We start from the raw sequence: 25,816 nt of genomic DNA, 5'->3' as shown, positions 1-25,816 counted from the left end.
GGTTTGGTTAGTTAGTAACCAACATGGAAGGTATTTATGATTGGCTACAAGAAGCAGGATTCAAAGGCCTGCAGTGTGTCTGGCTCAGGAAAGAGGTGACTATAAAGAAGCCATGAGTATATAAGAAATAGGTATACAATAAATTGGCAGTCTAAAGCACAGACTAGCAGAGATTGGCAAACTGTCTCTGTAAGCCACTTATAGTCTTGGTTACATATTCTTTTTTCTTTTTTAAAAAAACAACGCTGGCCGAGGTGGGAGGATCACCTGAGGCCAGGAGTTCGAGACCAGCCTAGCCAATATGGCGAAACCTCGTATCTACTAAAAATACAAAAATTAGCTAGGAGTGGTGGTGGGCGCCTGTAATCCCAGCTACTCAGGAGGCTGAGGCAGGAGAATCGCTTGAACCTGGGAGGCAGAAGTTGCAGTGAGCCAAGATCATGCCACTGCACTCCAGCCTGGGCAACAAGAGCAAAACTCCGTCTGAAAACAAAACAAAACAAACAAAAACCAACAAACAAACAAAAAATGTTTTTAAAATGGTAAAACTTATTTTTATGATACATACAAAAACTAGTCCAACAGGCAAGTTCACCAATTCCTAGACTTAACCAAATACTGATAACTCCACTGACTATCTGCAAGGCCTCAAACCTGGATAAATATCTCTTTTCACATTCTACTTTCCAAAAAAGATGGACAGCAAAGCTTTTATCTGAAAGTTAGCCAAAGATAACTGGCCCACATACCAATTAATCATACATAGCAGCCTACTCCCTTCCTATGCAAAGGCACTGGCAGAAAAAATAGATAATAAGCTTAGACCACTAACCATCTTCCACAAAAGCTCATTCCATTCTCATACTAGGAAGGCCCTGGGCCAAGCTGATCCCCACAATAGGAGGCCCCAGGCCAGGGGCTGAGCCATAAAGTACCTGAATCCCAGGCCTCTGGCTCAAATCCCTGACCTTAGAGAGCAACAGGCATGCATGAAGAAGAAAGAAGCAAGAAGGGGATCCCTCCCAGCTGGCCAATTAAGGGCTCAAGAAGCAAAGGAACATGTGTGCCTTGCTTCTCTCCCTATTCCCTCAGAAAAGGTTTGGAGAATAAAAGGAAATCAAGCTAAGGATGCCAAACTCAATGGGAGTGAGAGGCTAAGAATGAAAGAAGGCCACCACAGAGCTCCACGGCTAATGACCTCCATTAGTGGCCAAGACTACACTAAGGCCTTTCTCCTCTGGACTAAGTCTAGGATGTTCATGATCTGCTTGGCCCTTCTCTCAAAAGTGGTGGGAAGAAACAACCATTCAGGAGTGCCTACCTTCTAACCTCCCACCCTGGCTCTTCACAATTGTTCCTCCTCTAGAAAAAGAAAAGAGCCGGGAACAGTGGCTCACGCCTGTAATCCCAACACTTTGGGAGGCTGAGGTGGGTGGATTACCTAAGGCCAGGTGTTCAAGACCAGCCTGGCCAACATGGTGAAACCCCATCTCTACTAAAAATACAAAAAATTAACCAGGCGTGGAGGCGGGCACCTGGAATCCCAGCTACTCGGGAGGCTGAGGCAGCATAATCACTTGAACCCAGGAGGCGAAAGTTGCAGTAAGTCGAGATTGCGCCATTGCACTCCAGCCTGGGCAACAAGAGCAAAACTCCATCTCAAAAAAAAAGGAAAAGAAACAAAAAGAAATAAAAAACATCTACATGTGAAAGTATATACACCTGAAAAGTTAACTACTGCTAAGAATTATAGGTGGATTTCTGGATCCAAGAGGTGCCAGACAGCCAACTGTGGATGCAGCCCTTCCTTTCCTCCCCTGTTAGCTTCCATAGTCTTCAGCCAGGAGATAGGGGGCTTCTGGGGAATCTAATCTGACTCAAGGGAGAGGATAAGACAAAAAACGCCCTTAAACCAATTCAGCAGCTATTGAACCCCTGCAAAGTGTGGGGTATTTTACTCTGCACTGGGAATACAGAGACTATGACAAGTACTACTTCAAGGGGTTCCCCACCTAGTAGGAAAAAGACATAATTCTTGGACCCCAGAGAATGAAGTGTGTACTATATCCACCCTAAAGCTCCCAGTTACCTTTCTCTCCTAAGAAAATTTCCTTTTGATACTGGCGAGAGAAAAGAAACCCAAAGTGTCCTACTCATGCTGCTTGCTTCTCTCCATTAAGCACCTTCCCATGCCCCTAGGAAGGACTTGGAACAAAGCCCCCTTTCCTACCATAGAAGGAGCTTATTCTCTACTCGGGATACTACATGTAAAAGAGTGGAAAAATAATCAAAGACCACACTGTGATACAGTGTGCCCCAACATGCGCGAGAGCTTGATCCACTCTGAAAGGATAGTAGCAGTAGGGGCTGGGGCCAAAGAGAGGCTGCTCTATGGCTGGGCTCACTCCCTAATCAAGTGTAAAGGCCATCCAGCTGAAGCAGGAAGCAGAGAACAAGCAGTCCTCAGTTCCCAGGCACAAGACACACGTCTTGGACACTGAGACAGGGCTCCAGCCCTGCAAGTCCACATGGATCTGAGGAGTGAAGTCACCAGGTCCTTGAGCTCACCAGCTCCCTATAATGTTCCCACTAACTGAATGTCTTGATGCCCACAGCATTACTCACCTCCTATCCTGTTCTATCCTTCCCCTTTCCCCCAACCACTGGTCTGCTCACGCCCAGACGGTGAACTCACTCTCTAAAAAGGGCTGCTCACCTCCCTTGGGTGCAATTAGTTAACCCCACCCCTTCCTCCAGCACTTGTGGGTTGGGGGCCATAACTACTATCTCCTCCTGGACCTCTGACCAAGTTTAGAGGATGTCCAATTGAACTGTTAGAAGAGTCCAAAGAGCCCTGGAAAAAGCATTAGCTCAGTGCTCAGATCAGCTGTATCCATGCCATATTGACATGGGCACAGGCCTCCCTCCCCTTTCTCTGGTTCAGTTTTGTCACATGTAGCAAGGAGAGGCTTCTATTAGAGATGTAGTAATCAACCTTTGCCCAATGTTAGAATTCCCTGTGGGAGTGCTCAGAAAATATTGATTCCCAAAGCCTTAACCCAAACCAATTAATCAGAGCCTACACGTGCTCCTACAAACTGGTCAAGATCAATTACACAGGCAAGCTGGACTTCCCCAGGTACACCCTGGCCAAGGTAGATCAGAAGGCAGGGAGCCTAGATGGCTCCATGCAAAACTCAGCCCCCTACTATAAGAAGGGCAGCTCTAACAGTCAACATTAAGCTTCATTCTGGTCTCCAAAGGTCATGAGTTCAAATTTCCCCCTTTTTCCAAACCTTGCTTCAAGTCCACAAGAAAAAAAATTAAAATGTATTGGAACTAGCAAATCCAACCCCACATGCTTTGACATCAGGCAAGCATTACAACTTTTCCTTTCTCTAAAGGACCAATCCTATCTGCCATTGTGAATTGTTTTTTTCATTTGCCACATATGGTCTCTATGGCCCAATTTTAAGAATCTCCCACCCTTCACAGAGGGAATGGTGACAAGACAGAGCTGCTCTTCCTGCATCCACAGCCTTTTGGCTGCTCTAGTGACACATTCCCATGTGATGGTATCACATTCCTGAGGGCGTACCAACTGCTTGTGACCAGGAACTACCTGGCCACAGACTGGGATAAACCATCTACCTCATGATGTCAGCTTATCACCTGTTTCTGGTGGGTTCTCTATGAACTACCTCTCCAGGGCACCTCTTCTCTCCTCATCCACATCCGGCCTCTAATGATGCCTGTTCACCCCTCCACCCAGTTATGCTCCCTTACAAAATTCAGACACAGCTGACCACTTCCAACTTTTTGGAGCTGGTAGAGTTGTCCATTTGGCTCAGTTCTGCACAGAACAAAACCATTTCTGAGATGTGTGCCACCATTCCCGTACCCATGGGAGGGCAGACCAGCCTCCATTGTTAGGGGAGTGTAACATTTCTGAATAAATCAGAGTTTCAGAGCAGGAAATAGCCCTCAGAGGTTAGCCAAACCAACCTCTTGTGGAACAGGCTATGGCCCAAAAAGGAGCAAGGACTTGGTCAAGATTGCTCTGGAAAGCTAACAGCAAGGCCCAGCATAAACAACAGCTCTTCAACTAAAAAAGAGTGCCTTTTCCATGATTCTCCAATACCTCTTCCTCTCAACAAAAAGTTGGATTGATGCTCTTGCTCCTACCAAGGTACAAACAAGACTCTACATTAGCTAGGTCTAAGCAGCCCCCAAACAATTCTCACCTACTAATAAGCAACTCCCATATGTCCAGGAGCATGGCAAAACAAAATAAGTTATTGGCTCAACCAGGTGGAAAGCACAATTAGCCTTGAAGGCAGTGGTCTGACACTACCAAGAATGGGTTACACAGGAAGCCAGTTGCAAAACCAGAGTCAGGCCAGGCCCCAAGTAGGCAGGACACAAATATAACAGGTGGCCATCCCCACACAGCCCCCAAGTGCTCTCTCTCTAAACATTAGTCTTGACTTACAATATTTAGAAGAGAGACTGAAAAGAGGTTGGGCAACCACTGGAACGGGGGAAGGGCCAAATGTTTAAAGCTGAAACTTCCTTTCTAGCTTCAGAACTCTGACCTAACCATGACCAGAGCTTAAGTCCAGGCCTTTATGAAACAACACTGCCTTCCCTTCCCACACTCCACCCCGTGCATAGTCGAAAACCAAAGTCTTCTGTCTCCCAATCGAGCCTTGTCTCCATTACTCATTAGCTGAGTAATTTTTGCAGCCACTTAAAGTCTTTGAGCCCCAGTTTTCCCTTATGTAAAAGTAAAGATAATAATTCCTGGCTGGGTGTGTTGGCTCACACCTGTAATCCCAGCACTTTGAGAGGCCGAAGTGGGCAGATCTCTTGAGCCCAGGAGTTTGCGACTAGGCTGGCCAACACAGTGAAACCCTGTCTCTATTTTAAAAAATAATTTTAAAAAAGATAATAATTCCTAACCTGCCAACTGTAGAGAGTTGATGAATATCAAATGACATAGTAATAACAATAAAAAAGAGTTTTACAACTATGAAACTTGTTACAAATATAGAGAATTATCATTACTTGGACACTGGAAAAAAATTACAGGGCAATGCCAGCCAACCTGTCAAGAGATTCCTTCAATTCGCATCTGACTTGGCTATTTTAAACAGAAAACTATTTGGAAAATGGGCAGCTATCCCCTAAAATTATAAATCCTTTCCAGCTTCCTAACCCTAGAATTTCTTTTTCTGGGATGTTAAACAGCTAGAGGTTCCAGAAGAACTTGCCCCAAGAGGTTCCTAATGGCTCTTTTAAGATTTTCTTTAAGCTTGGTTCTTCTTGCCAAAGGACAATCTCAGTAGAGTGTGATGAAGGGAGAACTACTTGACTCTCCCTGGAATAAAAGTCCATGCAGGGCACACTCAAACATGTCTTCTCAACCTCCAATCTTTGAAGGATTGCCTCCTTTCTAATCCGATTCTCATAAATATGCTGCCTCTACCTGAGTTCACAGCTGGAGGGATGGTCAGTGAAGGCACAAATGACCTGAGAAGTAGAAGCCTATCACTTTCCTTGCTCCAGAGTGCAAAGTTCACCATTTTCCTTATAGTTAAGGTCAGTTACCCACATCAACATAAGAGTAATACTCTATGGATTACTCAGCAACAGCAACCTAACCACTTCACCCTGGAAACTTTTAGGACACGTTTGCATAACTAATTATGTGTTATTTGGATTATCAGAAGAGCCTGTATTCCCTGAGCTCACATTATTTAGAACAGGCAGTCCACAGGTAGCTGAGAAGAGAGGGGATTTTTTTGTTTGTTTGTTTGTTTGTGTGTTTGTTTGTTTTTTGAGAGAGTCTCGCTCTGTCACCCAGGCTGGAGTGCAGTGGCTCAATCTCAGCTCACTGCAACCTCTGCCTCCCGGATTCAAGCGATTCTCCTGCCTCAGCCTCCTGAGTAGCTGGGATTATAAGCACTCGCCACCACACCCAGCTAATTTTTTTAGTATTTTTAGTAGAGACGGGGTTTCACCATGTTGGTCAGGCTGGTCTCAAACTCCTGACCTCGTGATCCACCCGCCTCAGCCTCCCAAAGTGCTGGGATTATAGGCATGAGCCACCACGCCTGGCCGAGAAGAGAGTTTTATTATGGATGGTTGAGAGATGATTATATGGCAATGCCTCATTGGTCCTAAATGGTCTATAAATGAGCTGTATCACAGAAGTGAACATTTTCTGATAACTGAGGCTCACCCGTTTAAGGATCATAACTATTCTTAGTGGTGAGCTGAAAGTCTTTCATCTACTGATATACTCTACTGCTTTTGTCAACAGAGACTATTAAAACATGATTTAAACTTCTCTGAGCACCTGAATCCTGTACACTTGATTTTCTACGAGCTAACATTTCAGAGCCTTCCACTGCTAACTTATCCAAGTTTCCCACCAATTCTGAGGTTAACACATAATCATTCCCACTTTACCAACGGGAGAAGTGGAGGCTCAGGGAGGTTAAGGGATTTCTCCAAGGTCAAACAGCAAGTAAGTATGGAAACACAGATATTCCTGCAAGCCTGGCCTACAATAAATGCCTGGAGATACTTTGGATCCACATCTTCTCAAGTAGCCCAAAAAATTATTTAAAATGTCATTTCCTTTTCCTTTTGGAACCTGATCTCAAACTCCCTGCCTCACAAAGCTCCTGAAAGTGCCAATCACTAAGAGTGTGCAGGCAGCTTCCTGTTTGTCTGAAGGGGAAGGGAATAATGCCTGCAGTGGACTGTGGGCCTAGCCCAGTCAGGGCCAACCTCTGGTAGCAGAGGTTCCAGGATTAAAGGCTAGGCAAGCAGAACTCTGCCCCACCAACTGTGGAAGTCTGGGAATAAAAAGGCAAGAGAAAGGTGGGGCCTGCCATGAGTGGGCAGAATAGAGCCTGCATTTCTGGTAATTCTGCTTCTCCTCTAGTGGCCTGGTTCCTTCAACATAATCAATACTCTCAAGTTAGAAAGCTTCTAAGACCAGGACCAGTGACCACTAGGCTAGAATTTTTCTTTCAAAATATTTGTATTTCACAAATCACTATCTTCCTCAATTATTCAACTGGTGGCTCACCTACAGCTGAGTGCTCTGCAAAATTCCACTTTCCTACCACCTGGACAAGATTCCTGATGTGTATGTTGTTAGGAAGGGGATTCTAATCTAGCTTCTCTGATAATTGACAGGCCCTTCCACAGCTCTTCTTTGTTTGTTTGTTTGTTTTTAAGCCAGTCAAATTTAGCAGTGGGGGGTTGTACACCCACTTCAGTGGCTGAGGTGTGGTGGCTCATGCCTGCAATCCCAACACTTTGGGAGGTCAAGGCAGGAAGATTGCTTGAAGCCAACAGTTCAAGACCAGCCTGGCCAACACGGCAAAAACCTGTCTCTACTAAAAATATTAAAATTGGCCAGGCACAGTGGTGCACGCCTATACTTGGGAGGCTGAGGCATGAGAACTGCTTGAACCTGGAAGGTGGAGGCTACCGTGAGCCAAGATCATACCACTGCATTCCAACCTGGGTGACAGAGCAAGACTCTGTCTCAAAAAAACAAAAACAAAAACAAAAACTTTAGTGATGCTAATGTTAACAAGTTCTGACAACCCAGTACCATCGGTAACCCACTACCATCGGACCAGCCTCCACTGCTCTTCTGTGGAGAACATTGGAAAAGCATGTGCCTATCACAAACACACACATATGTACACTCACAAAGTTTCTTTCCTTCACCTCAGACAGCTCCAACAGCCAGAGGTCTTCTGAGGTGCAGGATTCTCAGTCAGGTACTGTCTGGAATCAAACCACCCCAAGCTGGCAAAACCACAAAACAGGAAGGGGACCATGCTAAGCATAGAAAATAAGTTTATCCTACCACTAATCACTCCACTGAGCTCATTTAGACACAGGATCTAAAGCAATCTCTATAGGTGGGGCCTACTGAGCATAGAAAGGGGAGCAGCTACCATCATCTTTCATCGCAACAGAAGGGTTCACATATCACATCTTCAGAAAACCTTCCCTCTCAGACAGACAAATCCTCATTACATCTTCTTTATTTTCCACTTAATGAAGAGTATGGCCCCTTTATTTGTGTAGATTTTAAGTGTTCCACCAATTTATCCAGGCATTGGTGGCTCACGCCTTTAATCCCAACACTTTGGGAGGCTGAGGTGATAGGATTGCTTGAGCCCAGGAGCTCAAGACTAGCCTGGGCAACATAGCTAGGACCCTGTCCATACAAAAAATAGAAAAATAACTGGGCATGGTAGAATGCACCTGTAGTCTTAGCCACTCAGGGGGCTGAGACAGGAGGACTGCTTAAGCCCAAGAGTTGGAGGTTACAGTGTGCTATGATCACACCACTGCACTCCGGCCTGGGTAACAGAGGGAGACACTGTCTCTATATAAAAAAACTTTTTTGGCCAGGCACAGTGGCTTACGCTTATAATCCCAGCACTTTGGGAGGCCGAGGCGGGTGGATTACTGGAGGTCAGGAGTTCGAGACCAGCCTGACCAACATGACGAAACCCCATCTCTACTAAAAATACAAAATTAGTCTGGCGTGGTGGCATGTGCCTGTAATCCCAGTTACTCAGGAGGCCGAGGCAGGAGAATAGCTTGAACCCGGGAGGCAGAGGTTGCAGTGAGCCGAGATTGCACCATTGCACTCCAGCCTGGGCAAAAAGAGCAAAACTCTGCCTCAAAAAAAAAAAAAGAAAAAAAAGATTTTAATGTTTAAAAAGTGTTCTACCTATTTGCTGATTTGCTTATTAATGAGCCCCTGTAGACTTTAAAATCGGATTTGACATTAAAAGATGGCCAGCACATACTAAGTTAAAAAAGCAGAACAATACGGATTTGTACTATCTGTGCATTTAAAGGCATATATATACAAATGCATGAAAAAAGAGTCTATGGCCTGGGCGCAGTGGCTCATGCCTGTAATCCCCGCACTTTGGGAGGCCGAGGCAGGTGGATCACCTGAGGTCAGGAGTTCAAGACCAGGCTGGCCAACATGGCAAGACCACATTTCTACTAAAAATAGAAAAAATTAGCTGGACATGGTGGCAGGCACCTATAACCCCAGCTACTCGGGAGACTGAGGCATGAGAATCACTTGAACCTGGGAGGCGGAGGTTGCAGTGAGCCAAGATCGCATCACTGCACTCCAGCCTGGGCAACAGAGCAAGACTCCATCTCAAAAAAAAAAAAAAAAAGAAAAAGAAAGAAAGAAAAAAAAGAGTTTATGTTCACATAACTAACTGGTTAATGATGGTTGTCTCTGGAGAATACAGTCAGGGGCAGAAGACAGGAGGCTTTATATTTTTCAATGCTGTTTCATTTCTTACAACAAATATGTTTAGTTTCATAATGAAAAATTAATCCAAAATTGTAAAACAAAGTCTGTATTTATTTAAATCTGTTCCACCACACAGCAGAGATTGTGTCTGTTAACTTTCCTTATATGGCTCAGGACTAAAAAAACAGATGGGAAAAGTCCTTTAAAGACTAGGTGAACTTCAGAAGCTCTCTCTATTTTAGGACAGTCAACCTTACCTAGTAAGCATAAACCTACACCTCTCAAATGCTGGCCCTAGCCTTCTCTCAGGAGTGGATGGGAGGAAAATATCTCCTACTGCCCCCAAAATTAGCCTACCTTGGCCAAAAAATACCAAGTCTGCAAAGATAAGCAGCTCTGGGCCCTAAAGCAGCCTGGGTGGTGGTGGTGGTGGTGGTGGCAACAGTAGCAATAGCAAGAGTAGATATCCACTGGATGCCCCAACATTATGATCGCCAGGACTTCCTTGCTATCCTCCCTGGTCTATGCCTGTCTCTTCCTAGGCCTCAGCACAGGGGCCAACCAAATCCCTAAACCTCAGGTGCACAAACCTCTCAGGATTAAATTATGCAATGCAGCCCTGCCTGCTGGCCATGCCATAATGAGCAGCACAAACACAAAAAATAAAAAAATTGAGTAATGTCTCAAATATGTACTGTACAGCCAAACTTTGGGCTACTTCACAAAGGTGGACAGAAATGTTTGCATGGCTGCCTGTTAGAATCCACAAAAAGTTTTGATTTGAATATTCCCACTTGACACGAACACTACTGTATTATGTGAAGATATGGGAAAAGGGAGCAGAAATGGCTATGAACATGCTGGCCACTCACAGATAAACAGTCTCTCCAAGGTGCACAAGAGAGACAATGCCTTCCCATTCCCCGGTGCTACCCTGTTCCATTCTGCCGGGGCCCAGCTGGGTCCACATTAGGTAGTATCCAGTGGATCAATGGAATTGTTGTTTGGCTATCTGGTAGATCTAGCTAAAGGAATCTAAAGAAGACAGTTCCAACATGAAAATAGTAGCTATTAACATATCTATTCAATAAATATTTGTTGAGAATCTACTTTATGCCAGGCATCATTGTGTTGGGTACCGGGGATATAATGGGTGGTGAGAAACCATCTCTGTTCTCATGAAGCTTACACACTAGTGGGCTAGACTGACATAATGGAAAGAACACACTCCTGAGAGCCTTGCCTTCAATACCAGTTTCTGCTTCTGCCTCAATACATGACCTTGAGCAAGTCCCTTCTTCGTGTTGATTTATAGGTGACCAGTAGATCTTCCACTGGCTCAGGTAATTTGCTTCCTTACAAAACATAAAGTCCTGGGGTGGAATGGGGGTATGCAAATGGCCAAGGCAGCAGCAAGAAGCCAAGGGTCCCAACAACAACAATAAAAACAACAAAAGAAGCCATGGGTAGTATGTGGTGAAAACAAAAAGCAATTAATTGAGATTCTCCACTCAAAGACCTTGAATTTGGCTTAGATGGTTCTTCATGAACTGTTTTCCTAAGACAGATGAGATGGGCAGGCCTCTGAAGAGTATACAGTTAGTGACAGACATGAAGATCTGTCCTTCCCACAGTACATGGCAGGCTTCAGACCAGAAGACCTGAAAGGTGCTCAGTTTCACTGCAGTTCCTACACTTCTACCTATAGCTAAAGGGATGTTAAGAAACCCTCTACTCTAAACCACTTATTTTATACTAAAGAGCTAAGGTGATGGTGGCCCCTCCCTCCCCAGGCACTTGTGGTCATTCTTGAGTAGGGCTGTGCTAGGGCCAGTTGGAGTCAGGCTGCTCAAATGAGTGAGGAGATGGTACTTCCCTGCATACTTCCTACTTAAAAAAAATAAAAAACTGGCTGTAGGGGCACATATGTGGGGTTCAGAGAAACTGTAGCATCTGGCATTCTGGGTTCAGAGGCTTGATTGGAATCACATATAGGACAGAACTTTAAAAGGCCAACTGGAACAAACATACTGGAGTGTCCTGGGCCTACCTTCCTTCCTTTGTGCCTCACACCTCACAGACCACTTGCAGATGCATTAGTGCACTGAATGAATCCTCAGCATAACCCTAAAAAGTAGGTTGCTATTACTCTTTCCATTCCACAGATGGGGAACTAAAATCTGGAATGGTTTCAGAATTTGCACTGGTGACTCAAGGCCAGCTAGGCTTTCTCTGTACTTACACTCAGGCCTCTCTTCCCCATAGGTGCTAATACACCTGTCCCTTCTCCAAGTTGTATTTTCTCTATTACTAGTGGTTAGTATGCCCTACCAGGTGCTCATCCAACACTGTTGGATCCCCTGCATTCATTGCTACTGCTTCTCCCTCACCATGTATATTACTGACCAAATGCTCCTCAAAGGTTTGTCCATTCCTAACCACCTCCACCTGGAGAATGGCCCCTTCTTGAGACAGGAAGAGCTAGAAGCTTCCAAATGCACACGTTTAATGAAAGAGCAAGCCTAGGAGCCCAGATGGCTGCAATTCTGCATGGTAAATAACATAACAGAAGTTCTTACAAAGTACAGTGGGCACATAGAAGATAGTACAATACTATCTGGGAGTAATAAAGAAAGTTTCCAATGGAAGTGACATGGAGTGGGGGGGAGATGAAGAAGAGGCACCTGAAATTTCAAGCTGAAGGAAAGAACATAGGCTAAAGCAGAAAGAAGAGGTATGGCATTGCTTTCCACAGTTAAAAAAAAAAATCATGGCCAGGTGCAGTGGCTCATACCTGTAATCCCAGCACTTTGGGAGGCTGAGGTGGGTGGATCACTTTAGGCCAGGAGTTCAAGACCAGCCTGGTCAACATGGTAAAACCCTGTCTCTACTAAAAAAATACAAAAATTAGCCAGGTTTGGTGGCACATCCCTGTAATCCCAGCTGCTAGGGAGGCTGAGGCACAAGAATCGCTTGAACCCAGGAGGTGGAGGTTGCAGTGAGCCAAGATTGGACCACTGCACTCCAGCCTGGGCAACAGAGTGAGACTCTGTCTCAAAAAAACAAAACAAAACAAAACAAATTCAACCTGAAAAAGCTGGATGAAAAAAAGAAAAAGGACGGGTATAGCTTACTTGGACTTGGGAAACCTTGGGCCCACAAAGCTACCACATAGCATACATGTGGGAATAAATGGGAGCTGAGTTGGGAGAGGAAGCTAGAATGGGGTGAGGTACCAAAGGGACCTCCCTATATGCTATGCTAAGAGGTTTCAATTTTCTCTTTTCACATTCATGGGAATGTTATCTATACTAGCAAATGCTGGGAGTAATCTAAATGCTCCCCCAAAGGAGAATGGTTTTAAATTATGGCATAACCTTTGAATAGAATTTTACATGGCCATTAGAATGTTCATTTCTTAAAATTAAATAGCATTTATCTAAGTTTTTAGTGATGTGTTAAGTAGGGGGAAAGAAGGAGAACTTTTTTATGTACACTATGATTGCACCACCAAAAACTAAGGTACATATATGAGATACGACAAGAAATACAAATAATTATTGCCATGTTAAAATGATGAATTTATACACAATTTCTCTCTCTATTTGCTAAACTTTGTCATATGCCATGCTGAGTTTTAAAAAAAGGGGAAATATAAAAAAAAGAACCACTCTTCTTCCATTTGACTCTACATTCCTTCTTCCTCCACCTGCTTGCCTACCTTCCCAAACCAACAGCCATTTTGATCCACCACCTACAACTGGCATCGCTAACAACCCATGTGAGGTACCTAGGAAGAATGAGAAGCTTCCAGCAAGGCAGCTGCTTCCAGCAGCAAGCTCCTGCATAGCCCACAGGCCATTCCAGCTCAATGCTGGAGAAGAATCTTCCCCCTAACAGCACTGCCCAGCACTACCCAACTAAGGCTTCTCTGGTTAAACTGCCCAAGGATGCCCAAGGAACTTGTTTCTAAAGGAAGGAAAACAGATGCCAAGACTTCTTGTGCTTTCTCCAGGGGGCTCAGAGCAGGTAAGGTTTATGTTCATGGCCAACTCTTAGGTGGCTGAGATCCAATGTGGGATCCTTGTTTCACAAGCAAGCACTGGATAAAGTGTCAGTGAGAAGGAAGAAAAGGAGGAAGAAGTAGAGGATGGGTAAAAACAGATCCAGTGAAGGGTACACCTTTCCCATAAACTTGCTTATTCCCTATCAGCCTTGTAGGCCCTCACAGAAAATTCAGAAGTCCCTCTCCTTTGATCTCCAGGACTAATACCAAAGGAAACCATATTTACAAAATACAGGATCAGTTGAAAGCCCAACACTAGGTGTGTGGCAATCTTCCTGACTAGAAATTCTCCCTTTTGCTCCACCCAAGCCCACATCACCTAGCTCTCCCCGTCCAAGGGCAACATAGTCAACAATGACTCAGATAGAGGAAGGGGAAAGGGAGCTTAGCAATTTAAGACTCAGTCAAAAGCAATTTCATAGCCCTACAAAAAGGGATGTTGTGGGGGAGGGAGTAAAGGAAGTGAAATCTCATATGTGCTCAGTTTTAGTTTGTTTCTTTGTCTTCCCTTTCCCTGATGGAACAATGACCAATCCAAGGGTCTTCTATTCTTCCTGAGTCACAGATGACCAAAAATAGCCAGCAACTGTAGTCTGCAGGCTGGACTCCAAGACCCCACCCAAGGCATGTAGTCAACAGTTGTCTCTCCAAGCCAGGATCTCCACAGTGAGCTCTCTGGTAGGTAGATTCAGTATATCCCAGAGCAGAGCTCACTGAAATAGAGGGGGCTGCTTACATATTGATAGCCAGAGGAGAAAATGACACACTCAATGCCATTCTAAATGGGAAAAGGAAGCTTCTCCGAAAAGTCACCACTCTGCTCTGCTACACGCTTTCCAAGAACCCTTTCCTAGCCTCTTAAAGACTGGGCACAAATAATCAGAATGTCAGAAAAAGCCAATGTCTCTATTTTGTAGATAAGAAAATTAAGCCTCATAAAAGTGACTTGCCCAAGGTCACACAGGCAGAGATTAAAAACCAAATATCTCACTCTTCTTTCCATTGTACCATTTTTTACTAAAAGGTATTTTTAAAGACACCCAGACAAGTGCCCCAAGCTGTAAGTGTCAAAAGCTCAGCTCTTCTAACCTAAAGTTAGACAGCTCAGGACTGGGAAGGGGAGGTAGAGGGAACTTAGACTCAGCCCACCCAGGAAAGCCAAGTGAGAAGGCAAGGCATACAACAGGCATACTTAAAGAACTAGACTTACCAACTGGAAGGCTTTACCTGCTCCAAAGAAATAGTTTCAAACGCTGAAAGCCCTAGCCCCATCCCACCCCCACACTCTGAACCTCTTTAGGCCAATCGAGACCACTCCTAGGCTGTCAGAGATCTAGGTAAGAAGCTGGAGAGGAGTGACCAGGCAGTGCCAAGAGGATAAAGGGAGATAAGAAAGCAGGGTGGAGAAATCACAGTCATTCCAGAGCTCTCCCATCTTCCTCTCTCCTTCCCCACTCCTCCTCCATATTAGGACTCTAAACAAGAAGAAAAGAAGTTTGCAGGTGGTATTGTATAAACTTGAAGAAGGCATTCCCTGTACTAAAGGAGAACAGAGGACTAGTTGAGGTGGGGTGGCAAGGAGAGGGAGTAACTTGAGGGGGGAGAAAATAGCCAAATAAGGCAGACTTGACTGGTAGGAATCATCAGGAAAGGTTCCAGAAGTTGACGTTGCAGGGAGGAAGCCTTTAGTCATCGGTTTCCTCTGGCAACTGGCCTAAGACCAGAAGGAAAAAAACTCCCAACCTTAGGAAAATGCCCAGGCTATGGCAGACAGAAAGGCAACTAGGCTAGATTTTCACCAGGCCCACATCAGGCCCTGCTGGAGCAACTCTTCAAGCACTCAAAGTAGAAAGATGTAGTGTAACCCTAAAGCAAATGGCAGATGTCCCCACCAAGCATATGCTAGATCTACAATGGCCCAGGCACCAAGGGGAATAAGGAACCTGGGAGGGGGGTTTGTTCTTTTCCATTTACATATTTCTTTTTTTTTTCTTTTTTTTTAGACAGAGTCTTGCTTTGTCACCCAGGCTGGAGTGCAATGGCGTGATCTCAGCTCACTGTAACCTCCACCTCCCAGGTTCAAGTGATTCTCCTGCCTCAGCCTCCCGAGTAGCTGGGATTACAGGCTCCCGCCAACACGCCCGGCTATTTTTTCTATTTTTAGTAGAGACAAGGTTTCACCATATTGGCCAGGCTGGTCTCAAATTCCTGACCTCAAATGATCCACCTGCCTCAGCCTCTCAAAGTGCTGGGATTACAGGCATGAGCCACCACACTCAGACTCCATGTGCCTCTTTCTAATATTGCTGATATTTTCATGTTGGAGAAAAAGAAAATTAAAAGGCAAAGAAGTTATGTGACTTTTCTTCTTTGTAAAGGAATTAGTCAGTCTCCCACAAGTATCTACAAGGATGTTTGGAGAGGAGTTTAGCTCACTTAAAACCCTTGAAAATAGCAAAGATTTGTACGACTTAACTAATGATGCCCAGATTGACTGTTACCTTGACCCTCACCCTCCAACTCTATACCATAGATTAGTCAACCTCAGTTAAAAATTACAACAGATAAAAGAGGCTCTTGGTGAGCTTCATCAAACATCCAGGCTGAGAATCTGAAAAAATAAATGGATCAGCCAGGCGCAGTGCCTCACGCTTGTAATCCCAGCACTTTGGGAGGCTGAAGCAGGCAGATCACCTGAGGTCAGGAGTTCAAGACCAGCCTGGCCAACATGGTGAAACCTCATCTCTACTAAAAAAATATAAAAATTAGCCGGGCGTGGCGGCGCACACATGTAGTACCAGCTACTTGGGTGGCTGAGGCAGGAGAATCTCTTGAACCCAGGAGATGGAGGTTGCAGTGAGCCAAAGTCATGCCACTGCACTCCAGCCTGGGCAACAGAGCAAGACTCCGTCTCAAAAAAAAAAGAAAAGAAAAAAAAGGAAATGGATCATGGGTTGGAGGGAAGGCAGATTAGATCACGAAAGTAAGATCAGGAACCTTATCTAAACACACAACTTGAGAAAAATAAGACTTGATCCTTCTCAGGTATTTAATGGAGGCCAAGGCTAAAGAGAGGGAAAGAAATACTGATCAAGCCTGACAGGTATGCCTTGTTCCCCCTCCTAGGCCTTGGCCCCAGTCACTTCCCAAATATATACCCAGGAAAAAAATTTTCAGGATTATATCTTGTTTTGTACAACCAAATTGTCATATCTCAACTCTTCTCTCATTAGGCCCTGATCACTACCCTGGATGCACAAAGTATCTATCAAATTCCCACAAGGTAGAAGGGTTGCCAGAGGAATGGGAAGAAACTTCAATATTCGAAGTCACCAATCACAGAAGATAACTGGCAAAACAGTTCTACTAAGCAAGCACAGAGCCATTTGCCATACTAGTGGCCTAAGAGCTATGTCAACACTTACCTTATGCCACAACAAGCCGATTGAAAGGAGCATCAGATCTGGTATCTGTGTCATTAGGCACAGACAAAGGGCTGTGCTTTGAAAGTTGCCCAAAAGGCCTTTTCTCCAAATTCAAGACCCAGATGCTGCAGCTGTGCCCTGGCCAGAAAACATCATACTCCTCCACCTCTAACAACCACACACTGAGAAATCCTCCCCGCCATCTCCACCCTTTCCCAAATACCTGATTTTACAGCAAAGTCAATGAGAGAATTAAAAGCTGTTTCTAGGCTGCTGACATAAAGTTATTGCCAAGCTCTATTCTTTGGTTTAGTTCATGTGTAAGCATGAAGAAAAGACCCTCTCACATACCTACTTAGGCAACAAAAGCAACATTTTTAAAAATTAATTTGCCCAGGCTGGGCATGGTGGCACACACCTGTAATCCCACCACTTTGGGAGGCCGAGGCGGGTGGATCACCTGAGGTCAGAAGTTCAAGACCAGCCTGGCCAACATGGTGAAACCCCATCTCTACTAAAAATACAAAAATTGGCTGGGCGTGGTGGCACATGCCTGTAATCCCAGCTATTTGGGAGGCTGAGGAACGAGAATCGCTTGAACCCAGGAGGCGGAGGTTGCAGTGAGCCAAGATTGCACCATTGCACTCCAGCCTGGGCAACAGAGCTAGACTCCATCTCAAAAAAAAAAAATTAATTTGCCCAATTCTGGAAAACCAAAGGTATGGTCTCCCCCACAGGCCCTTGTTTGCCAATTAAGAAAGGATTGTTGGATCCAAATTACCCTAGAAAGAGTAGCTTCATCTATGCTTATATCTGTGGCTCCCCTTGAATCAGTCAGCAGCTCAAGCCTCCCTTCACTTCAGATAAAGTAACTTTCAAGAGAGCATCGGTCTAGGGCCATTGGTTTACACCCACATACCAAAAACACATCACTTTCCCACCCAGAACGGCCACTGCTCCCAAGTGTACACACCCTTTAAGGCCCTGTTCATGTCCCAGTAAACCCTTTCTCCTCAAAAAGTTGTAGAAAATGCAATGCAAAGTATATATTTTTCTCAAGCCGTTTTTAAGTGAATTAGCCCTAAATCCCCAATTAAATAGGAGATAGGAGATCTTTGAAGGCAGCAGTTGTATCATCCCTTCATTTATTTCTATCCCTTATGGTAAATAGTACATAGTAACCACTCATTAAATGGTAAGAATTCAACTACCTGTCTTCTTTCTTATCCATCCCATCTAGCACAAAGTTAGGCATATAGTAAAATTCAGTAAATAATCATAACATTTGTATATCACTTGTTAGATTCTAGGCACAGTTCTAAGCCCTTTACATAAATTACCTCATGTAATCCTCACAGCAACTCTGTAAGTACTATTATTATTTATGGTTAAGGAAAATGAGGTGCAGAAGTTAAATAACTTGTCCAAGGCTATATAACTAGTTGGTCGCAGAGCTAGATTTGAGTCCAGGCAGTCTAGTTCCAGAGTCTGTTTTTCAACACTACTCTATGCTTCCTTTCCACGGAGGCTTGAAAGGTCTTTTTTTAGCTTCCTGCCCCAGGCTTGGCCTATAAGCACCTAGAGGTGAGTGGTGAACTTTGAGGCCAGGAGATTCTAGTCTGCATTCAAACAATTTGCTACAGCAGCAAATACTGTCACTAAATTGAAAAAGTGCCATACTGTTCTCCTAACTCAAGGGACAGATCAAGCTGGAGCGCTGAGTCAGAATTCAGAATTCAAAGAGGTCAGAGCTCAAAATTAAACAGGGCAAAGAGAAAGCAGGGAACTGGGGTGAGGGGTAGACAGGAAGAGAAGACAGTCATCGGAGATCCCAGAAAAACTTGCTATAGCAAAACCATTTTAGGGGAACTCCATTGTACCCATCTTGTTAATGTAATCACCACAGAGCCAGTTCTCTGGAAGTCTGTGCTCTCTGGGTGGAGTCATCCTTCTAAGACAGCCAAGTCCAGTGGGAGACCACTAACTTGGGAATTAGGAAATCCAAGTTCTCCTTTCAATACTGTTACCAACTATATGTGACCTCGAACAAGCTGCCTAACCCCTCTGGCTATGAATACGATGAAGAAATTACTCTCTAAAGTTTCTTAGGACAGCAAGGCCTAGTCTCAAGCAGGAAAATGTGACTAGTGTCCTCTCTCTACCTCCCTTCAGCCTACAAATATGCCTTCCACCACCCGTCACAAGCCAAAGCAAAACACTTACCTTCCTGGGAAGTGCTACAAAGAGTTCCTGAGACAAGGTCAGAGCCTGAACCATTTCCAAATAAAGAAACCCATGAGATCAGCTCTACACACTCAGAGGAACTTGCTCTTCCCATGGCCATAACTCCACGGTCATGTCACCACCAGCACAGAGGGAGAAGACACTGAGCACCTCACAGTGAGTGCCATTTAGAAGGTAGGCATTCACCATCCCTCCCCTACACTGGAGCCGAGCAAGTTAGGTTTTAGTCCTGGCACTATCACCAGTTCACTCAAATCCTTTCCCTTTTCTGGACTTTAGTGCCCCCATCAAGAAGATAAAGGCTGAGGCAGAAGATTTAAGGCCAGCTCAGTTGTTCCATGGTTCAAAACACTCCTGTGAGAAACCCTGCCCATCCAGAACAACCAGCTAAAGGAAAGCTTAAGGCTAGGGAAGCTCTGGGTTGCCCTAGATGCAAATGCCTTTAAAATGCTGTACCCCATACAAAATTAGCTGGGCATGGTGGCGCATGCCTGTAATCCCAGCTACTCGGGAGCCTGAGGCAGGAGAATCGCTTGAACCCGGGAGGTGGAGGTTGCAGTGAGCTGAGATCGTGCCATTGCACTCCAGCCTGAACAACAACAAAACTCCGTATCAAAAAAAAAAAAAAAAAAAAAAAAAAGCTGTACCCCACAATAGCCAGTCCTCAGCTCACTGGTGGTAGATACTTTATGAGGTTTGTTTAGGAGCCCTTAGGAAGGCCTCAATATCTACCAATATATCTAACTACCACACTCACCATGTTAGAAGAAAATCTGAAACATAATCTAGTAGCTTCCGGGCCTTCCTTTCAGCAGAAATAAAAAGGACTATTCTACTATCAGGCAGGCGGTCATTGAAAAATATGGGAAGAATGGCAGGAAAATCTGTGAAGCTTTTAGTGTTTGTCCAAAGCTTTTCAGTCAACCCACAGTCTTCATAATATACTCTCACTTGGTTTATTTCTTTCCACAGTAAGGAAAGACACAGCCCTTTCTCTCCCATGACTCGGGAAGAAATGGCCAAGAGTACTCAAGCCAGTATTCTTCTTGGATCTACTAATGAAACAAACCAACTCCCATGTGAGAAACAGTCCATTCTGAACTCAGCACTTAAGAAGAAACAGCACTCAAGAAGTATAATGGGACAAGAGGATACATTTTAATAAGCGCTGTTCAATTTTGTATTGCCAATACTGCCTGGCACATAGAAGGTACCCAAGTGTTGAAGAAAGAATGTCTGAAGGAATGAATATACATATAAGAGACTCAATGCTCTTATACCATCAAGATTCTCAAAAACATCAGTACTGGAGGGATTCCTAGAGTTTACCCATCACTGGTACAGCTCCCTCATGACAAGCTGGAGAGACAGAGGGCCTGAAGAAAGGACTTGCCTAAAGTCCCACTTCATTTGGCTCACTTTACTGAGGACAGGAGAGAAGTTCTTCTTATATGGAAAGAGAAGAAAAATTCTCAGTTCAGTGATGCTTTCCATTTCCCAGCACCCACCTTCCAAATTCATGGAATCCTGAGCTAATCCTCCAAAGTGACAACTTCTATACCACAGATTAGAACCTGGAATTGAAAAGTTTTTCAGCTCTCTCAAGCATGAAATGGAAGGAGGGATGGACAGCAAAGCCAGTCAGTCATGAAAAGACCACCCCCTTCACTTGAACCAACAGACTATCCCAAAGGAGACCACATCTGTACCCTGTTTTTTCCTTTTTGCAAGCAAAGTAATAGAGCAGGTGGCAGGGAAAGAAGATTGTGAGTTAGGAAAGAGGCACATGATAAATTCAATTCTATCTTTGAAAGATTAGAGACAGACTATTCGCAATCTGTAACAATGCCAAATTTCCAGCAGCTATGGTTATGAAAGGCCTAACTCTGGTAGTGTTGGTAGCCAGATATTCTCCCCTCTGGGGACCCTGAGTCTAGAAATTCCAGTGGGGGAAACTCCCAGAAAGATACAAAGGGACCTAAGACAGGCTGTTGCCATGCAACACTAGAACAGAGTTCAGAATAATTGTAGCTGTCATATTATCTCATCCAGAGAGAATTAGATTTGGAGGCAGGGGAAATAGACTAGATGACTTCCAAATGTCCTTTCCAGCTCCATCATTCGGTAAAGTAGTTTCATGGGAGGAGGAGGTAAGAGAAAAGTAAGAACAACACCCTAAAACAAGCTACTGTTGCAGGCAGCTAGAGAATGGAAAGTTAGAAGATTAGTGATCAATACTACTTCTATCACTGACTCACAGAGCAACCTTTCCCTCTCCAAGCCTAACACGAGAGAGCATAGATTAGTTGGTGTGGGTCCCACAAAGGCCTTCCTGCCCCATCAGCCCCCTCCCTACCCAGAGGGCTGTTAAAAGAAAAGCGTAAAGGAAATTCCCAAGATGGTTGCTGCTCTGTCTCTATCATCTACACTTTCACAAAGGGCCAAGTGAACTGAAGAACCCAAGTGGAGAGATGCAGGATCCTCTCTCATATGACCTCTCTTCCTGATCCTTTTCCCCCCACTTAAGTCTGTAGGCAAGGCTGGTTCAAGGGTTAAAAGACTGAGAATCTGGCTCCTATTTACCAAGTACCACTTTAGTGCCACTCGAGTGGCTCAAGTAATGCTAGGAATGGCAGGAGAATAAACAGTCCACATAGTCCCTGTTAAAGTTTAGCTGAATGCCGACCCAAACACCTTCAAATACTTCAAGGATCTAGGCTCTATGTCTGCTCACATTGATGGTCCCATCAAATGACCACTCGATTGCCTTTCCTCTGATCTGTTGATCTATGGCTAAAACCCCAGCAGATCAAAGAGGTGTTTCACCAAGACTGACCCTCTAACTAAGACCTAGATTCAAGTCCTAGCTTTGCAACTGGCATACTGCATCACTCTAGGTTAGTCTCCCCCTAACATGAGTTTCAGTTTCATCATCTATACAATGAGAGGAATTGGACTTTATAGTTGCGGAGAGCCTTTTCAATACTAGCATTTAATAAATCCCAAGGAAGGAAACCAGAAACTCAAGAACATCTCGAAAATTCAAAACACTCTTTTTTTAGGAAATCCAAGAAAGCCTCAAAGCCTTTGTGATCCTAAAAGAAAAAAATTAAAGAAGGTAGGGAGGGGGAAAGGCCTTTTTAAATATATATATATATATAACTGTCATCATCACCAAAAAATGTAGATGGCAATTAATAAGCTTTTCCATTCTGGCTACTAAAGCAGACTCAGGAAACTGGCAACCAGAAGCAGAGTCCAAGGAATGGCAAGAAGGCAAGGGTGGCGGTGGGTAGTGAGGCATGTTTTTTTGTTTTTTTGCTTTTTTTGTTTTTGAGATGGAGTCTCACTCTGTCACCCAGGCTGGAGTGCAGCGGCGTGATCTCGGCTCACTGCAACCTCCGCCTCCCAGGTTCAAGCGATTCTCCTGCCTCAGCTTCCCGAGTAGCTGGGATTACAGGCGCACACCACCACGCCCGGCTAATTTTTGTAATTTTAGTAGAGACGGGGTTTCACCATGTTGGTCAGGCTGGTCTCGAACTCCTGACTTCATGATCTGCCTGCCTCGGCCTCCCAAAATGCTGGGATTACTGGCTGGAGCCACCACGCCCGGCCGGCGTGTTTTAACAAATGTAGGGGAGGTTGGGCTGACTAGGAGGGACAATTAGCTATAAAAGTGAAACAGACCCTAGATTGGTTGTAGACATGCTGCAATATGAATGAACGAGTTTGATTTTCCACTACCTTTCTCTATCTGTCACACGCTAGAAATAGCCTAAAGCACATAAATGAAAATGGAGCAGAGAAAGGGAAATTTTTTCCCTTTTTAATTAAAATTACTGGTTGGTATTCAGTGAACTAGGGTGTGCCCCTGAACACCTTGGCCTTGGTATGAGGAATAAGAAAAGTAACAGAAGGCACCTGGTGACACTACTGAACCTTACCAGGAGACCACACAAATGTCAACCTTGGCCACTTTGCTCAAATTACTCATTTCCTTTTATCTGAGGATCATAAAGGTCTGAGAACAGTGGGCAATTTGTTTGGAGCAAGAAAGGGAACTCAAATGTCAAGAACTCAATCATTGGGTCAGAATAAAGGGTCAATGAGATGAGCATCAGAAAGCCTGGACCCCAATCTTGGCTCAGTCACCATGTGCCCTTAGGTAGGTCTTTCCCTGTAGGTCTCAATAGCCTCATTAGTTTTTTGTTTTAGTTTTAGTTTTTTTTTTTTAAGAGAGTTGTACTAAATAGTCTCCAAGGTCCCTTTCAGGTTAAGATTCTATGATCTTAACAGACATAATATAGTTGCTTTTCCTAAAAGTTGACCATTCCTTGAGTCAAAGTATAGAAAATTCTCTAATACTTCCAGTCTATCAAAATTCAGCCCTCTCCTTCCAATTTGATTCAGGTTTCAGTCAATCTGCATAAAAATGCCTTCAGTATTTAGGTACCCTCATTACTCCAGGCCTGACTACAAACAGCTTATACTCCATTCTCTCTCCATTCCCAGGAAAACAATAAACACGCTGTCTTGTCTTCTTTGCCACTTTGACTCAGATGAGATGGTTAATGCAAGTTTGAAGCAACTTCCAGGCCCATGAAGCTGTGTTTCAAAGTGGGCTATCTCAGAACTGAGGATGAGATATGCCACTACAGAAGAAAGACCGTGGAGCAATGTCTATTCCCAGAGATCCACCCAACTGTTCAGGCAAAGCCGCACCTTAAGAGGAGTCAGGAGTCAACCACAGAGAGAGACCCAAAGAGCCGCTCCTGACAGGATCTTTATAATCCTGTTTTGGCAGACAATGGGATATTTTCCCCTCTCTCCAAAACCATTACTCTCTCTCTTTGGGGGCGGGGACTAGGGAAGAAAGTGTGTAAAAGCCTCATGTCCTAAAACCACAAGCAATTTAAAGGAGATAGACAGTGAAAGCACATACTTTTTGAAAACTTGGTGTTTCTGAAGGACAAGGTTCTGGAAAGGCAAGAACGACTTGGCAGTGAGGCTGGTATACAGTAACGTGGCAACCAAAGCTCATCACAAACCCAAAAGGCTGGGCCCCCAACTCGCCTCCTCTCATCCCAGGGGCCTTCAGCCCTTTTCAAAGCTACTAGTCACTATCTCACCTCTACAAGGCTCAAGCAGTCCTGGGGAGACATGTTTGGGAGCACTGCATTGCCTAGGCCAGCTCAACAAGCTGTTTGGCCTAAGGGACTCAAGCCAGGGTGGTCACCAGGCCTTTCTGAGCAAGGGAAGGGCCTCAGCAGCCATTTGGCATGACTTGCACAAAAGCAAGCAGAGCTCATTAGTCAGGCACACCCCTCCTCCCCTCTCCCTCCTGGGCATCCGGCCCCCCTATCCCCACTCCCAGGAGGCTTCTGTTCCTCTCATAACAGCCAGTGGGGTGGAGACGCATCCCCAAATCAACCACCACTCTAGAAAGGTGTGGCCCCACGAGAGAACCCACACCACACAAAATAGTCCGGAGGGGATAGGAGGAGATAGAGAGGCATTAAGCAATAGGAGGGGCAGGGATTTGGAGGTGGAGAGGAGGGAGAAACCGGTCCTCTCTCCCAGGAGATGGGGTAGGCCTCTCCTCAGACTGGTGCCTAAATAAGTGTTGGTGCTCTCGGGTGCAGCCTCGATGACGATTTCCTCACATCTCTCTCCTCACCTCCTAGTGGAAAACAGCTGGAGCCACCCGGTGAGGCTGTGGGAAAGATGAGTGGGGGTGCCGGATCCGCCCCGAGCGGCTCCCTCCTTTCTCCCTGCTTCTCTGTTCCCATGTCCCCTCTTGGACATTGGCAGCCTTGCCCCAGAAAGGTGCCAATTCCTGGGTTGGGGAAAGTGTTGTCTTCTGGACCAGAATCCTCTCCTCTGTGCCCATGGCCCATCAGGGAAAAGGGGAAACCCCAGGCCCCAACGAAGCCGTCCTGACTGTTGCATCTCAGACACAGGGAACTGGAACCTGAGAAAGAGGCAGGCCTCGCCCCGTCCAAACTTCCAGCCTGGACACCCCCTCAACCCCTGAGGGTGCACCAGACCAGGATCCCACTCCGGTCCCCTCCCTACCCTTGGCTATGGCGGAGGGCGCGGCGTCCCAGGCGGGCCGGTGGCTGGCCAAGCCCTCAGCCATCAGCAAAGGGCTATGAGGCTCAGCCAGAGCCATTGGGGTCGACAGCGCCCACCCCCGGCACTCACCGTTTTGGGCATGGTGGCGGCAAAGGCAGCGGAGTTGGCGAAGTTTAGCTAGGACTGTCGGGCAGTGCTGAGCACGCAGTACACACGGCTTGGATTCGGCTGGCCGGGGACTCAGATTGGGTCCCTCACTAGCGTCGGGGCGACTGTTAGGCTTCCTGCTAACGGGCCACGACTTCACAAACCCCACCCAGGAAAGAGCCGCCCCTGTCGCGCCGCCCGCTCCTTTATGTGGCCCGGCTTCCGCGCCGCTCCCCGCCCTCGCGCCCGCCTCCCCGCCGACCGCTGGCCTTGCCCCGCCCAGCCCCGCCTGGCCAGGCCCGGCGCAGCCAGGCCACAGCGGCCACGTGGGGGGCCCGGCTGGGCCCGGGCGGACCTAGGGTAGCTACCGCTCCCCACCCAGACCCACCCGGCTCCTCTCCCACCCCGGTCACAGCCCCTAGCCTTCCACGTCCTGGCCTTCCAGCCCCACCCCCACTCAGGGCCCAGACCCTGGGCCCTGACAGATGCTTACTCAGCCCCTGACTGCAACTTTCCACTGATGGGGAGCTCACT

General features: G+C 45.6%; 1 protein-coding gene across 2 annotated transcripts in view; it reads right to left on the bottom strand.

The window, feature by feature from the left end:
* MSN (moesin) overlaps positions 1 to 25,559 on the bottom strand; it is a 74,145-nt gene extending 48,586 nt beyond the window's left edge. Inside the window, exon 1 of one of the 2 annotated variants that reach the window (XM_016943122.3) lies at positions 25,265 to 25,559. In XM_016943122.3, coding sequence (XP_016798611.1) covers positions 25,265 to 25,276 — 12 coding nt within the window. In that variant the 5' untranslated portion in view covers positions 25,277 to 25,559. The remainder of the gene's footprint in view (positions 1 to 25,264) is intronic. The other variant, XM_063804586.1, reaches the window with a different exon arrangement.
* Between the last annotated feature and the right edge of the window lie 257 nt (positions 25,560 to 25,816).

Source organism: Pan troglodytes, chromosome X (genome assembly GCF_028858775.2).
Source record: "Pan troglodytes isolate AG18354 chromosome X, NHGRI_mPanTro3-v2.0_pri, whole genome shotgun sequence".
NCBI classification, from domain to species: Eukaryota; Metazoa; Chordata; class Mammalia; order Primates; family Hominidae; genus Pan; species Pan troglodytes.
The sequence above is the reverse complement of the archived record's forward strand: the minus strand, read 5'-3'. Positions and strand labels throughout refer to the sequence as shown.